The following is a 17,697-nucleotide window of genomic DNA, read 5'->3' on the forward strand; positions in this document are numbered from 1 at the left end:
CTGGCATGACAACAAACTCTTGTTCAAATCATGCCCCACATATCTCGAAGTTGACAAAAATCTGTTTTGTGACCGGTTTACTGGCCTTCCCAGTAGCACCGATAATTTTGACTCCTGTTACTGGCATAACTACAATACCATTTCTGTCTTTCAGTAACTCAAATATTTTCCCAGATACAGCACTCAATTCTGCACCAGAGTCAATCAACACATTTAGTTGTAGCCGTGCATATTAACAGGCACTACTATCTGTCTACACTTATCCTCGACTGTTTCTTTATTTTCCCACAATAAATCCTCGTCTATATCCAGGTCATCCCAGAAAAAAACCATCCGGCTTTGGTCCTAAATTTGGCTTATCTGGTGGCTTTTTCAGCCTCTGTTCATATACAGTTTTAATTTCAACACGTTTGTCCTGAGGCTTAGTCTGTAGCTTCACCTCCAATACCGAAACCTTTTCCTGTAACTTGTCAACTATTGAGTGTTTCTTTGCTATCAATTCACTAATTGTCACCTTCGTTGATTCCTCTTTGGCCATATTGATCTCATCTGCCAATCTACCTGGAGGAATGTGCCCAGTAATATCTGCAATTACTTCCTCTGGATGTGCGCAACCCACACTGCTACTGTCCGACCGTATAATGTCAGCCCTAACCTCATACACGCTGTAATCTACGTGCTTTTCTACCAATCGTGTCCGGCTATCACTAAAATTCTCATAATCTTTCTCCTTAATACTTTCGCAATGTTTAAACTGGAGTTTTGCGTCGGATGGGTCGGCCACTTCTACCACTATAACTTTCGGTAAAGTCTGCCGGTCAGGGCCAGAACTATCCGTTACTACTTCAACATCCAACTCTTGCGGGACAAAACACGATGAACGTTGCTCGTGCTCCCCATTAACATCAACTATTTCTGGTAAAGTCTGCCGGTTAGGGCCAGAACTTTCTATCCCTTCACAAGCACTATCTTCCTGCAGTACGAGATGTGGCAAATCCTGCCTGCGCTCCCCATAAACACTTCTCCCGTACAGGCCCCTATAATCTCTTAGTTCGTTGTATAAGCGACGGAACTGCCTTAACCAGAACTCATCCCTCTCTGCATCCCCTCGCTCGATTACGGACGTGTTATCTGACATCTCATCTCCTCTGAACAATTGCGAATCATTCTTAAACTCAATCTCCAGTTCCGCTGTGGGTGTTACAGCTGCCACTTTATAATCAATTTCCGGAACACTACTTAAATTGTTCTCACTGACTGTGAATGTATTTTCTACTGCCGTGTCTACAGCTGATCTACTGCTTGTGGCCGCACTCCTTTCTCTTAACACTGGCACACTCTCCCGCCGTTGATTATTCCATACGGAATTTTCATAATGACGACACCTAGGTTTTCTCCTGTTATTGGGCCGCCAAAATTTCTCCACGCCCCGTCAGCCCCTCAGCGGCGCAGCTAATGGTTTCCCTGTCTTGTCCCAGCAGATCTGCTCTCCGGATGCTGCTGAGGCGGCTTATCACACCCTCTGGCATTATTACTATTCTGCAAAGCCCATATCACGTTAGTATGATAATGGTTTCCGTCATTCCTGTTATTACTCGCATTGTATCGATTGTCATTACGGTCGGAACCATTATTGGTATTGCTGCCATGGTTGCGGTATGCATTATTCCCATAGTTATTGTTGTTGTGGCACCCATTGCTGCTACCACGGCCTCTACCATTGTCGCGATTATTGTGCCAATTGTCCTCGTCCACAACTCTTCCCAGGAAATCATTGATTGTCTTGTAATTGCTTCCTACGTAGCGTTTTGTATCATCTGGAAGCTTCTTGTAGAGTTCCCAGACTATATCGGATTCTGTGTGACGATCATGCAAATATTCCAACTTGCGGATTCAGCCCTCACAAAACTCCTTCATCGAGCCACACGAATTCACATTAAAGTCCTCGATATGATAAATTCGCGCCAGACACTTTGTTGTTTTTGCTCTGACCAGTATTCAGCCAGAAACGAATTTTTAAACTCTTCAAAAGTCAGGTTCGTAATGTTGATGTTGAAGCCCCAACACTTGGCATCACCAGCCAACACCTCAATAAAACCGCATTAATTTTTCTCTCATTAGTCCATGATCTGGGTAAAACTCTTTCACAATTTTTAATGAAATCCATCGCGTGTATACAACCTTTTTTCAAGGAGTCGAACCGCTCCTCTTTCGTCAACAATTCCGAACTATGTGCACAGATTGGCACATAGCTCTGTTTTTTATCAAGTTTCTTTTCTAATTCTGACACTCTCGTAATTACTTGGCAAGTGGTTGTCGCAAGCTTTTCCACTTCCCTCTTTTTCTCTTCGCAGGTATTAGCCTGCTTCCTCACTTTAATATCTACTTCGGACACTAAAGCCTTTAAAGTTTCCACCTTCTGTTGATCCTCTTTTTTCACTAATTGAATTTGTTCCATCACCTTATTCTCGATGATCGGAGCAACTGCTTCTCCTACACTTTTCTTGATTCTGCTAATTTCGGAATCAAAACGAGTATTTGGGCTTGCAATTTCTGCCTGAACTCCTATCATTTCCTGTTTAAGATTGCCAATTTCGGTATTAATTACAACAATATCTTCTTTGATTTTATCAATTTTTGTGTTAACAACTCCAACATTGTTGTTAACAACATTAATAGCTTTGTTCTGATTGTCTAGCTTCCTGTCAATTTTTTCAGACTGAGCTTCTTGCTTGGCAGACTGAGCTTTAATTTCTGCCAATTGAGTTTCTATCTTGCTAGACTGAGCCTTGATTTTGTTAACCATAACATTCAATAAATCAGTTAAATTCCCGGAAACCAGCGGTTTTACTTCCGTAGCAGGTGCCTCTTTAATTGTCCCCCCATATTCGTCATCAAGGGGTTCAGATTTGATCTTCACTTCCAATTCTGAAACATTTTCTAAAGTTTGGAATTCCATTACTGCTCTTTGTTGCATTTCGGTGGTTGTGTCTTTCATGCTAGCCGCCTGCCCCTGAACAATGGGTTCCACGGTGCGCGTTTCCCAATGTTCGACCGATTGTTTCGTATCCAAGTCTACCAAATTTAGGTAATTGTTGCCTTCACTCATTTTAATAATTTTCAATATAAATGCCAAATCTCAAATCTAATTAGGATTCCTCCCACTACTTATTCTCACTGACGTAACTACCTGTTCATAACCAGTACTTTCTTGCGAGATTTGCGCAATGCAAAATACGTGTCCAGAACAACCTCAAATCCGAAGATTGTCCTGTCACCAGGTCGCCACGTGTAACCTCCCCCTCACCTATCGACCTTAATGAGCTTGAAAAATTAAACCGCATGCACCTAATGGAAATTTGGGAAAATCAATCGTCACCGAAGTTAATTTGTTGCTAAGGAGGGAGGGAGGGATTACATCTAAATGAAAGGAAAAATGCAAATGAAATTGGTGAAAACTAATTTTGAAAAAAGGGTAAAATTAATAAAGAAAGTAAATGTGTGGTCGTTACGTTAACAATTAATTGGCGTTAATTAGATATTTGAAATTTGTGGAAAATTACAGTCGCCAGTCCTATGGACAACTACTATAATAACTGAAAATGAAAGATTAATGCACATATAATAAGCACTAAAAGCATGGCAACTGAAGGTTGACACGTGCTGTGTGAAAACTGAATGTTTGTCAGAAGTAATAAATTTTGCTACACTCTGACTCAATTTAGCAAAAGGATTAATAAAACCAGAAAATTGAAAGTTAATTTAGTGACTGAAATTAATAGTGAACTTTGTTTCTGAAGCACTACGAAATTCAATAAAATAAGGTTAGTCTTGGGCTACCTCAACAACCATTTCAAAAGCTACTTGAATCTACGCAATTTAGAAATAAAGAGATTTAACTTTGAACTTGAATTAAATGATTCTGAGCAATTTACAATAGTAAAATTTAGTATATACCGAGCTGAGCTGCAGTCACAGGTAAGCTAAAATATGGTAACAAAACTTGCACTCTTAATTTGTGCTTGTGTAATCTAAATATTGTAGCCAGCTATGAATACTTTAACTGAACTTTGAAATTAAAGCAGTGAAATGGAATGATATTACTTTAATGCTGGCGTTTGAATTTCAACGACACTCAGGTTCATTTCGGAAAAGGAAGGCACTCTGCTTGGTAATGCAATTGGGACAATGAGCAACAAAGGTTCATGCTGAGTTGCTGTATTTTGCTAATGGAATAGTTTGAAAAGCTGAGGTCTGCCATACAGTTCTAAAACTTTACGTGCTTTCAGTCTTCCTTGTTGGTTGATTGAAGGTTTGAAGTCGTCGATCGAGGATGTGGTGACAGTCACTCATTGTCGGCCGTCGCTGTTGCAGAGGCTGGATGTTGGCACGCCTTCTTCTCGACATGGTCACCAGGCGAAATGGGCTCTTGATGTGTGCCAGCTAATGCTTCCCATCCGCAACACTGTGTCAGAAACTATCATAGCAAGTCGAGGGCAAGTACATGCTGCCAAACCCCGAAAGCACGTCAACTCGCGGGAATGTCACACAACACACCTGCTCCACCGCCCTACTCCAGCCAGACCCCATCTGCCCATTCCATGTGGCAGAGTTAACACCACCAAAGATCCTAAACACTTTGGTTCTCCACACGACCTATTGATGTAATCGTTCGATAGCATAGTTTTCCCTAGGCCAGACTCAGCGTAAAAATACAAATAATATTTACAGAACAAACCAATTATACATCAACATAATTACAATATATAAAGACACAGAAATGTCATATTTTCAGGTAACAAAATAAGGAAAAAAAATTATAGTACAATAGATGGAAATAGGAGGTTATGCATTTCTGGCGTTACGAACTTACCTTTACTGTTTGGATCATTACATTAATGAAAAACTAGTTTGACTGGACTTGTATTCCATGACTCTCACTAACAGTAGCACATAAATCACTTACCTTACCTATATTGTCAACATAATTCACAAATAACTCTGAAACTTCATTGTTTTTAAACTCTGCAAATTCCTGATACTCATCATCATCATCATCATCATATTCCTCCAAAACTACTTCATCTACAGCATTATCAACAATGCAAGTCTCATCTCCATCAAAGTCACTTACCTCACCTACATTCATTTGCAATAAGCCAGACTTACAACCCTCAATTATTTCACAGCTCTCATTCATATCTTCATCAAAAACACCACTTATTTCAGATCAAATACAGTCATCACCTGATGTGCATACATCAATAACACTGTTTTCTGACCAAGAGAAGAAATAATTAGTACATGCTACATCAAAATTCTCACTGCTCTCACATTATGGTTTGTGATTAGTACCTACATCACCATAATTAAACATAGTAACCCAAAACTTTTGACAAAACATAAATGAGAAATTTGATATTACTTCTGTTCAATTTCAGATATATGTGCCATATCATTACCACTGTTATTACTGTCTAATTGCAACTGTAACTTGGGGATCCTGTGCTTGTTTTGTTTCCTCACCCCAAAACTATGGATCTTCATTGAGGTGAACTGCTGTTTCCTGAGTAGTTACTTCTATGATTATTTCTTCTATTAAATTTCCCATGGTTATCCCCATTATTCCTATCCTGCTGGTGTTCAAAATTTCTTTCTCTATCAACACTGATCCCGAAAAAGTTACCATTATCTCTGTTTCTGTAATTACTCCTATTGTGATTTCTATCATTCCAATTAATATGGTACATACTTCTTTCTACTGCCCTATCCAGTCTGTCAACATACTGTAAAAATTGTTCAAGACAATCATCAGGTCCATGTACTAAAGCCCACTGCTACATTTCTGGTAATCTCCTTTCAAGTGTGTCAATCAAGGTCATTTCATCAAATGGTTTGTCAAGGCATATTAATTTTTTAAGTTGATTCTTACAAAACTCTTTCAAAGTACTGTCCCTATCCCTACAATTAGGACCATTCAAAAATTCGCTTTTTTAATTCTCCCCTGTTAAGCTTCTGACCAAAATTTATTTAATTTTTTTTCTTCGAAACTCTGATATGTTTCCCACTGACTTAAATTTAAATCTGCCCATGACAGAGCTTCACCTTCAAGAAATCTTTTAACAAATTTAATTTTTTGATCGTCATTCATGCCTCACACAAAACTATCTCTGCAATGGTGCAAAAAATCCCCAGGGTGTAAATTATCTGATGGAAAACTTTTAATTGGAGTGTTGGACAACACAATACTGTTGTTTGCATGTCGACTTTGGTTCACGTGTGTTTCCTGATCTACTGAAATTTTTTTATCTAAAAGAGTTACATTAGTTTGCGTATTGTTTTCAACAATTAAAATTTTTTGGTCTAAACTGGTGATGTTTTATTCCATTTTTCCTGCTGTTCAACTTTGAGGTAATCAACATTCTTCAATTGTCTTTCTGGCTCAACTATGAACTCATTTTCCAAAACAATAAATTTATTTTCAAAAACATCAACTTTTTCATTCACACTTTTTAACCCCTCTGACAACCCATTTTTTAGCTCTGAAACCTGACTACTAAGCTGATCCATTTGGTCTTGCACCCTGTCCATTTTACTATTGTTTTAAGTTTTCACGTCATTTAATTGTTCTTGTAGTGAAGTGAAATTTTCAATTAACTGATCATTAATTGTGCTAAATTTGCAATTGTTATCTGATTCATTTCCTCTAGTTTTGCCAAAATTAACTACAACGTATCAGTTTTTACTGTTTCTTTGCTGACTATGATTTCACTCAGCTCAAACATGTCCTGATTGGATCCTACAGCTTTCACTTCTGTTTTGCTCCTACCCTCATCTCTATTCATTTTCTTAACAGGCACATGAGTCCACAAACAAGTTAAGTTCACAAATAGTTCATGCTTATCTTTCCTTTTTGATGTCCCTGTTTGTGGTTGTAAAATCCTCTTTCATTTGATCCAGCCTATCATTGTTGGTAATACACCATCACTGCTGATAAGTTATGATTTACTTTGTTGGGCAGTCCTCAGTCTTCTTTCTTCGTGTGATTGGAAATCCATTCATACATAAACTGCAAATGACACGAGTCACTCTCCCTTCTTCTGCAACAGACAAAACTTCATTATTAGTCAATCGATTCCGGACGATGCCACACTTGTCATCTATTCCTCCCTTACATCATTTGCTGATTATCACTGTCTTTATGGTTAAGTCTTTTAATAAGTTTCAAGAGGAGTAAGATTTACAACAAACTCTTTACTTATCTTCTTTTCTCATAGTTGACTCTGGTGCTGGACAAATAAATTTCTATTTTATAAATCAATCCAGAAATGAACATACTAAACAGTACTAAATTGCATAGTTAATAATAGAAATTTTAAGTGTCCAAATATTTCATAATTTCAAATGTTTCTAAAGAGAAATAATTTTAACTGGACACTCAGAGCTAGTACCTATTGATTGTAACAAAGAAAATAAAGCAATTTCTTCTTACAGCTTTTAGCCTGAAATATAATATGTGTAAAAAATCATATGAAATTCTTTTAGGAAAACAGCTGAGATAATATAAACCTTTCCAAAACTCATAAATATTTCTGGTATCGACTACCTCTGTCAAGGAAAAGTAATGCTAGAGGAAAGTGTCCCTTTACAGTCTCCAGCTCAAAGTCACCAACTGATGAAGTCGGAGGCGGTTGGTATCACTTATGCACCATGTTGGTCATGTACAGAGAATATCGGTGAGCCTCTGAGAACATCTGAGAGTGAGAATTTGATTTTGGATATCAACAATGTAGGGAACACACAATCACCAAATTCTCAGGCCAGAATTCTGTGGCCAAAGCTTTATGTGAGTGTCTTTTAATTGTGCCTGTCTGCAACCTGACATGTCTTCTTTACAGTAAGTAGCAATCTGTCTTTTCGTACATTGTTGATATTCCTAGCTGGAGTTTCCATTGTTTAGTTTGATTTGGGGTGTATTTATGAGCGTCTGCTGGGCAGTACTTTTCCAATAGCAGCACCCCCATCCCAGAGGAGGAAACAGGCTGTGGCAGCTGAGTGTTGCCATTGGGTGCTGACTTCATTCATTCTGATCTTGTTTAGTCAGCTCCTGATGAAGCCTTGCTGAAGTCGTAGTGCTGCTAACTTCACCATCCAGAGGTTCTGGATAGGTTTTTCAACTTCTTCATTTTCCTGGATAAGTACTCTTGCACTTTGAATACATCTTCTTACTTCATAGTGTGTGGTCTCTACAATGACGGCATCTCTCTCCCTATGTTGTTGTTTTGCTGCATTGGCTCCAGGCAGTTCAATAATCCAGACTAGAGCATGGTATAACACTCCTCCCTTCTCTGAAGAAATCCAGTCTGCTGATTTGTACCTGTTTACATACCTGGACAAAAACATCTAACCACATTTTTGGCATTCTGGTCCAAGCTGCAGGAGATGATGGTCATATCTGTGTGAGACGTGCTTCTTGTGTGAATGAATGTGTGTGTGTTTCCTTTTCTGAAGAAGGCTCTGGATGAAATCTAATGTATAAGTGTCTTTTCATTGTGCCTGTCTGCAACTCAACACGTTACATGTATGGTGAGTAGCAATCTATCTTTTCCTTCTACGAGGGTTGTTTCAAAAATAAGGTTCCCACATTTTTTTTAGACACAAGGAATTTTTTATTCGAAAAAACGATTACACCATTGGAAACGTTGATCTTTAAGCTATTTTTTCACATAGTCCCCATTTTTTTCCATGCATTTTTTCTTTTGAGTAATCCACTTTTGCATTCCCACCTCAAAGAAGTCCACCGCCAACCCGTTGAGAAACTTGGAAACTTCTTCTTGCAACTCTTCGTCCGTCTGGAATCATAGACTGCCTAGGTGGTCCTTCAGTTTCGGAAACAGATGGAAATCACTGGGTGCCAAATTGGGGGCTGTAACAGGGGTGGTCAATGACATCCCAGCCTAAATTGTCAATTAACTCCTTCGTTTGTTGCGACACATGTGGATGGGCATTGTCGTGGTGCAGCCTTACGCCTTTACTGAGTTTTCCACTACAACAATTTTGGATTGCCCGTCTGAGATTTTTCAAGGTCTTGCAATAATCTGTCGAGTTTATGGTGGTCCCTCTAGGAATAAAATCAATGAGCAGTACACCACACTGGTCCCAAAACACCACTGCCATGATTTTTCCTGCTGACACCTATTGCTTAAACTTCTTTGGTGGTGGCGATCCAGTGTGTTTCCATCAGTGTGATTGTTGTTTTGTTTTCAGAGTAATGTAATGACACCACAATTCATCCTCCGTAACAATTGAATCAAGAAAGTCTTCCTTATTCTCGTCGCATTCACTACAGAACTTCAGAGCACAGTCGTGTTTGTGGACTTCTGAAAGCATGTGCAGCACCCAGCAAGCGCACACCTTGTGGTAGCCTAGCTTTTCTGTCAATTGAAGCTTCAGAAGCCTCACAAATTTGAACAGCCAGTTGCCAGATGGTGATTCACCAATCTTCAAGCAGGATTTGCTCAGCTTTCACCACAACTTCATCGGAGATCAACGGCCTCCCGCTTCATTGTTCGTCGTGGATGTCTGTACAGCCATTGGCGAACTCCCTACATCATTTGTGGACATGTTGAATGCTTATACACATTTCCCCATACACTTCACTCAATTTCCTATTAATTTCTACAGATGGTAACTTTCTTGTGTGCAAAAATCGGATAACCGCACGAATTTCACACCTGGCGGTGATGACGATGATGGGCTCCATCACTTATGGCTGTCAGGCCAGTACTGACCATTGCAGAGCCACACTGGTTGTTGGAATCAGTGGTGGGGGATCCAGCAAACACAGTGGTGTTGCCAGATTTCACATTGCACCATGCACAGTAATGGTACAGAGTTGGGAACCTTACTTTTGAAACAACCCTCATATTATTGATATTCCAACCTGGAGTTTCAATTGTTTAGTCACATGTTTTACAAGTTGACATAATACTACAGAATGAATACAATGAATATAAGTCTTCTCTTCCACTCTTACTTTAATGTAGCATAAACTACCCCGTTAATTAGCTATTATTCTGTGTAACACATTAGTACAATAAAATTACCAAAACTCTTCTTTCTCAGAAAATTTCTTTAGCAAATCATTCAACAGAAAAAAGTTTTACTCTAATGTTGCTTGTACTTGGTATCCTTACTTGTTTATCGATTGGCAACTTATTTAATTCTTATCTAATTACTCATTATATGCTATGGTTCACCCAGTCCATTGCTGATGAACTGGGAGTTCAAGGGGGTGGGAGGTTGGGTGACACTTCCATATATGCTGAAACATTTGCTTAGCAGTAATACGTCCCTTCTGCAGAGCTATAAACTCATCCAACAAGTGTAGGAGATTTGGTTTCAGGATGTCAGGTTTATCATGATTATTCAAGTGATGATGGCTGGGAGATAGAATGTCATACCTACAGTGTCACAGGTCATACTATTAACTAATATTCTACTATTTTTTACTCTAACCTTGCCATTCCTTTGGGTTGGTCATGCCTGTAACAGGTTTTTGCGATTACTTCTGGAGTAAGCACAGAGTAAACTCAGTGTACACTAATCCTTTGATAGTACAGATGTAGTATCAACACATCTGTCTGACATCCTACTGCTCCTGTTTTACATAAGAATAACTGCGTTTCACATGCTCATGTGCTGGTATGGACCATCCTACTTGGATGTACCATTAGTCTCTCTCTGGCATAAGTATAGCTCATCTATTGGCATCAAGATAGTATCCCTTCTCCTTGGAGACTAACAACGCTTCCTTATAAAGAAACAAGCCCTCACAACATCTCCTCTTACAGTTAATGAAGAGATCAATATGACACCATTTTCTTCTCATTATGACTGTATTTCCACATTTAGAACAAATCAGGTATACAAACACTAACAACTTCATCAGTGCAAGGAGAAATAATCAACATGACAATTAATAATGCATGAAGACAGCTGCAAAAGCAAACAAGTCATTGTCTTAAGTCCCTATATGCAGGAAAACTAGTGAAAGAGGTCAGTTCCAATCGGATTTGGCCCAACTCTAACAATACATAAAAAGTACTCAATACACAGATGAAAGTTCCTTTAACATACAAACAAACTAGTTTTAAATATGCTTTACCTCATAATGTATACAGTAGTAATTTCGTTATGCATTTGAACATTGGAGGTCTGTCTGAAGGAATGATCAGCAAGCTTTGTGATATGCAAATTCTGATATAAAGTATGAAACTTTCAGTAAAGGTAAAATGTCTAAATGAACACTGGCTTAAAACTGAAAATATCAATCTTCTCAACAAACTTCCAGGCTACAAACCAGCCACCAGTTTGTACAACTAATGGACATGGGGGCTCTTGCATATTATTTCATTCCTCGGCAAACTATAAAATCAAATAGGATTTTAGCCATCTATATGAAGAACTTACTTTTGAAAGTAGTTGCATAGAATTTAAAGAATATAACATGTTAATCATCAGTATATATCAGATCCCTGGGTATCATATGAGCCCTGTGTTCTTGGATAAATTTGAAACTCTGTTACATAAATGAGAAATTGAAAAACTGTATATGAAACTAGTCATATTTGCTGATTTCAACATAGATGTGAGAATGATGACAAACTTGCTTCACTTTTAAAGAATCTCATAGCCACAAATGGGCTAAATCTAAATTTCGACCAATAAGTAGTTATAATTAAAGCATCAAAGAAAAAATATATTTTAGATTTGGGAGTATCAGACGATGCAGCACTATTTGTATCACTATCAAAATTAAATTCAGGCTTCACAACAAACAGATGTAGGAACTTCAACTGAAAAAATGTGGAAGTATTTATTAAAAAAACTAAGCCTCGCCATATGGTCAGTCAGCAAACACACTTCAATAAATGACAACTACAATAACTTTCCTACCAAATTCATGAGCATATTCAATAAACCTCTCCCTTTTGTAACAGTATGAACTAAGTCTCAAAAAAATAGATCAAGGGTAACAAAAGGAATTAGAGCATCTAGCATTAAGAAGGGGAAACTGTATATGGAGGCAAAAGTTAATCAAAATCCTGAATTTACTAAATATGTAAGCACATAAAAAAACATTTGACAAAGTAGTTAAACTAGCAAAGTGTACTGCAAACAATACATACATGTTGTTGTTGTTGTGGTCTTCAGTCTGAGACTGGTTTGATGCAGCTCTCCATGCTACTCTATCCTGTGCAAGCTTCTTCATCTCCCAGTACTTACTGCAACCTACGTCCTTCTGAATCTGCTTAGTGTATTCATCTCTTGGTCTGCCTCTATGATTTTTACCCTCCACAATGCCCTCCAATGCTAAATTTGTGATCCCTTGATGCCCCAGAACATGTCCTACCAACCGGTCCCTTCTTCTTGTCAAGTTGTGCCACAAACTCCTCTTCTCCCCAATTCTATTCAGTACCTCCTCATTAGTTATGTGATCTACCCATCTAATCTTCAACATTCTTCTGTAGCACCACATTTCGAAAGCTTCTATTCTCTTCTTGTCTAAACTATTTATCGTCCATGTTTCACTTCCATACATGGCTACACTCCATACAAATACTTTCAGAAACGACTTCCAGACACTTAAATCTGTACTCGATGTTAACAAATTTCTCTTCTTCAGAAACGCTTTTCTTGTCATTGCCAGTCTACCTTTTATATCCTCTCAACTTTGACCATCATCAGTTATTTTGCTCCCCAAATAGCAAAACTCCTTTACTACTTTAAGTGTCTCATTTCCTAATCTAATTCCCTAATACTTCCATATTAAATGCAAAAAACAAATCCAAACCCTTGATCTGTTATAAGGAGTGAGCTCAGCAATGAAGTGGAGAACAAATGGCCCTCCAAACTAACAATAAATGGTAGGACACCTACAGATCCCAGTGCCATGTGTGAATCCTTCAGTAAGTTTTTCATTAGTTGTAACAAAATTGGTGACTGCTCACCACGAAGTACTATTGTTAGTATGGTAGAGAAAAATTGCTCAGGTTTTACGTTTTCATTGTTATAAGAAGTGAGGTCGGCAATGAAATGGAAAGAAAATGGCCCTCTAAACTAACGATAAATGATAGGTCACTTACAGATCCCAGTGCCATGTGTGAATCCTTCAGTAATTTCTTCATTAGTTGTAACAAAATTGGTGACTGCTCACCACCAAGTTCTATTGTTAGTATGGTAGAGAAAAATTGCTTGGGTTTTAAGTTTTCACCTGTTTCAAGCTCTGATGTCATTAAAATCATAATGTCCCTAAAAAATTTAAACCCAGTGGGTTGAAGTGAAGTTCCCAATAGAATAATAAAATTAATACATCATAGTGCTGCACATCCACTCTCCTCCATAATCAACTTGTCTTTTGAAGGGAGATATTTCCCAGATCACTTAAAATGTATTGAAGTTCTGCCAATTCATAAAATGGGCAAACAGATGAAATGGAAAACTATAGGCTTATCTTATTGTTACCAATTTTTTTATCAATATTTGAAAGAGCTGCATGTGACCAGTCAGAATGTTAATCCCATGATATTATTTTACCTAATCAGTATGGTTTAAGGAAAGGCTGCAGCACAACCAATGCAGTAAATGAATTGGCCACAAAAGTCAGCAGATGTCTCGATAATAGAATGTGTGTATCAGTAATCTTTTGTGATCTTACCAAACCTTTTGCACTGTAAATCATGACTGACATATTTAAAGACCATATGTCTGCTTGTGTCTGTATGTGTGGATGGATATGTGCGTGTGTGCGAGTGTATACCTGTCCTTTTTTCCCCCTAAGGTAAGTCTTTCCGCTCCCGGGATTGGAATGACTCCTTACCCTCTCCCTTAAAACCCACTTCCTTTCGTCTTCCCCTCTCCTTCCCTCTTTCCTGATGAGACAACAGTTTGTTGCAAAAGCTTGAATTTTGTGTGTATGTTTGTGTTTGTTTGTGTGTCTATCGACCTGCCAGCGCTTTTGTTCGGTAAGTCACCTCATCTTTGTTTTTACATATATCTATAAACTATGATAACAAATTAATCTTCTTACCTGTGTGTTGTGTGTATTATTTGGCTTAAATAGCCATTCAACAAAGTACTTAATATCAGTTAGACATATGTCTTTGTTATGAAAACCATCTAATATTACTTGCGTAAAATACACTTATGAAAAATTAGAATTACTTTAAAAAAGTAAACACAAATTCAAAAAGAAATAGCTGAGGTGAGTGAAGGTATAACTGTGCATGTACTTCCAACATTTGCTCAGTATTTGTTTACTAATAACATGACACAAAACTGTTCGAGGTTATACATAAATGTCAATATTCTGTTTACCATGTGTACCAATATGTATTCTGCACTGCTGACACTTGTTGTATCAAAAAAAATTTGTTTAAGGGAATGTATTGTTTGATTAATCATTTAAAAACAAAGAGTGCTCATAAAGGATATCTGTCAAAACTTCGGAAAATAAATATGAATCATACTCTCTTATTCATGGACAATGCTTGTTTAATGTGAAAGGAGTATAAACATGATCAATACAATTGTAAAATACTTTACTTATAACTGCATAAGCAAACATTTAAAAGTAAACACATCACAAAAAATACATATTTGAATACTATATACAGGTGATACCACAGTCCCATTGAAAACAAGATGGTAAGACATTCAAGTATATCTGTAAATGTGTACACTAACATCTGGAATAATCAGCTATTTTCAGTTCTGTGTATTTTTCAGCTGTTTTTAATGCTATGAAAGTAATTATTAACATTAAACCTTGTAAAATGAACAAGTATTTAAAACTGTCATGATCCTAAGAAAATGAGAAATAATCCTCTTAATCAGTAAAAATTAACTCTTAATAACTGAATGAACTTGATTAACTTCCTTGATAGAATACTTAAATACCTCAGAGAAAACTTTTATGGCCTCATTAATGTGAAATCCCATTCCTGCCATTTGTCAGTGCATTAGTGAGGAAAAGACAAACAAACGTCCCCAGCCACAAAAACGGTATGGAAGCTGTATTTAACCATTTGTGTCTTAACTGTCAAGGTTTTAAATACCTTTGTTGTTATCCTGAGTGCAATGCGATTAAACAGTCATAAAAAACATTATTGCTGCCTAGAAACCTGGTACAAATGTAGTAGAGGTGTCAACACAGAAATATTATTTCATAAACATTTCTGTAAATATAACTCTCATTTCATTAAATACACTCATGTTATACTTTCTTTAAAAGCTGAGCTTGCTCTTGATTTAAAAGAAATCATATTAGTCAACTAAAGGCCGTGCAACCAAAGATGTTACTAACCTGTGCTTACAACTACATGAGTCATGTCTGTCATATATAATTGAATATTAATAAACTTGTCCTTTCTGTCAGTGAATAATCACAGGTATGTGACATATGGTTTCTTGTATAAATTGTTTTTACATTGCAATATCTCTTTTATCTTGTGCGCAGGAGTTTTCTTTGTGACTGTAACTTATTATTTCTATGAATCTCATTAACATAACAAAATTTCACTTATAAAAGTTATATCTCAGAGAGGACATGTTATGTTACACAATCTTGAACAAGGTCATATAATGAAATAAGCCCTTAGAACACCTTCTTTTGCCATTAGGAAAGAGATTAATACCACACCATTTTCTTCACATTATGACTACATTTTGAAATTTAGAATAAATTAGGTATACAAACAAACACTAATGGCTTTGTCAATTCAAGGAGATATAATCCACACCATAATTAAACACTTTTTATTATATATTTTAAAAATGCCATATATTTAGTTCCTGAATGTCACCACTAACTGCTGTACAAAATACCATCTTCAGTAACATCACCTGCATCTAACCACAACCTTCCTCCAAAACAACATACATGGTGCTAAATCCTTCACTTTATTTAAATGGTCCTGTTACCACTATACAAAAATTTCAGCCCTTAAAACATACCCTATACTTTCCTTAATATTTCTTCCATTTCAGCTTGGTGAATGTTTCCTCTAATCTTTATATATTTCATATTTTATTTCCCATATGAACCACACTGACCTTGCCATTGGTGGGGAGTCTTGTGTGCCTCAGTGATATGGATAGCCGTACCATAGGTGCAACCACAATAGAGAGATATCTGTTGAGAGGCCAGACAAGCATACGGTTCCTGAAGATGGGCAGCAGCCTTTTTAGTGGCTGGAGGGGAAACAGTCTGCATGATTGACTGATCTGGCCTTGTAACATAAACCAAAATGGCCTTGCTGTGCTGGTAATGTAAATGGCTGCATGCAGGAGGAAACTACAGCTGTAAATTTTCCTGAGGGCATCCATTTTTCACAAGGGCATGCAGCTCTTCCGTATGGTTAAATGATATGGCATCCTCTTGGGTAAAATATTCCAGAGGTAAAATAATCCCTCATTCAGATCTCCAGGGGGGGATACTCAGGAGGATATCATCATCATTGTTGCTGTTGTGGTCTTCAGTCCTGAGACTGGTTTGATGCAGCTCTCCATGCTACTCTATCCTGTGCAAGCTTTTTCATCTCCCAGTACCTACTGCAACCTACATCCTTCTGAATCTGCTTAGTGTATTCATCTCTTGGTCTCCCTCTACGATTTTTACCCTCCACACTGCCCTCCAATACTAAATTGGTGATCCCTTGATGCCTCAGAACATGTCCTACCAACCGACCCCTTCTTCTGGTCAAGTTGTGCCACAAACTTCTCTTCTCCCCAATCCTATTCAATACTTCCTCATACCATCATCAGGAGAAACAAAACTAACGTTCTATGGACTGGAGCATGGAATGTTAGATCCCTTAATCGGGCAGGTAGGCTAGAAAATTTCAAAAAGGAAATGGATATGTTGTAGTTAGATATTGTGGGAATTAGTGAAATTTGGTGGCAAGTGTAACAGGACTTCTGGCCTAGGGAATACATGCTTATTAATAAAAAATAAAATAGGAGTAATGCAGGAGTAGGTTTGATAATAAATAAGAAAATAGGAATACAATTAAGCTACATTGAACAGAATAGTGAATACAGTATTGCAGCCAAGATAGGCACAATAGCCACACCTACCACAATGGTACAAGTTTATATGAGAAGAAGCTTCACAGATGATAAAGAGATCAAAGAAATGTATAATGAGATAAAAGAAATTATTCAAGCATTTAAAGGAGATGAAAATTTAATTGTGATGGGAGACTCGAATTTGATAGTAGGAAAAGGAAGAGAAGGAAAAATAGAATGTGAATATGAACTCAGGGAAAGGATTGAAAGAGGAAGCCACCTGGAAGAATTTTGCATAGAGCATAATTTAATCATCACAAACACTTGGTTTAAGAATCATGGGAGAAGGCTGTATATGTGGAAGAGACCCAAAGACACCAGAAAGCTTCTGATTGACTATATAATGGTAATACAGAGAATTAGGTACCAGATTTTAAATTATAAAACATTTCTGGGGGCAGTTGTGGACTCTGACCACAATTTATTGATTATGACACCACAATTTATTGGTTATGGGCTGTAGATGAAACCTGAAGAAATTGCAAAGAGGTAGGAAATTAAGGAGAAGGCACCTGGATAAGATGAAAGAACCAGAGGTTGTTGAGAGTTTCAGAGGGAGCATTACAC

General features: G+C 37.5%; 1 protein-coding gene across 1 annotated transcript in view; it reads right to left on the reverse strand.

Moving 5' to 3' along the window:
* The window catches only part of LOC126456634 (uncharacterized), a 135,135-nt gene extending 119,743 nt beyond the window's left edge, over positions 1-15,392 (reverse strand). Inside the window, exon 1 of the mRNA XM_050092378.1 lies at positions 15,368-15,392. Coding sequence (XP_049948335.1) covers positions 15,368-15,392 — 25 coding nt within the window. The remainder of the gene's footprint in view (positions 1-15,367) is intronic.
* Between the last annotated feature and the right edge of the window lie 2,305 nt (positions 15,393-17,697).

The sequence above is a fragment of the Schistocerca serialis genome, chromosome 2 (assembly GCF_023864345.2).
Source record: "Schistocerca serialis cubense isolate TAMUIC-IGC-003099 chromosome 2, iqSchSeri2.2, whole genome shotgun sequence".
Classification (NCBI taxonomy): domain Eukaryota; kingdom Metazoa; phylum Arthropoda; class Insecta; order Orthoptera; family Acrididae; genus Schistocerca; species Schistocerca serialis.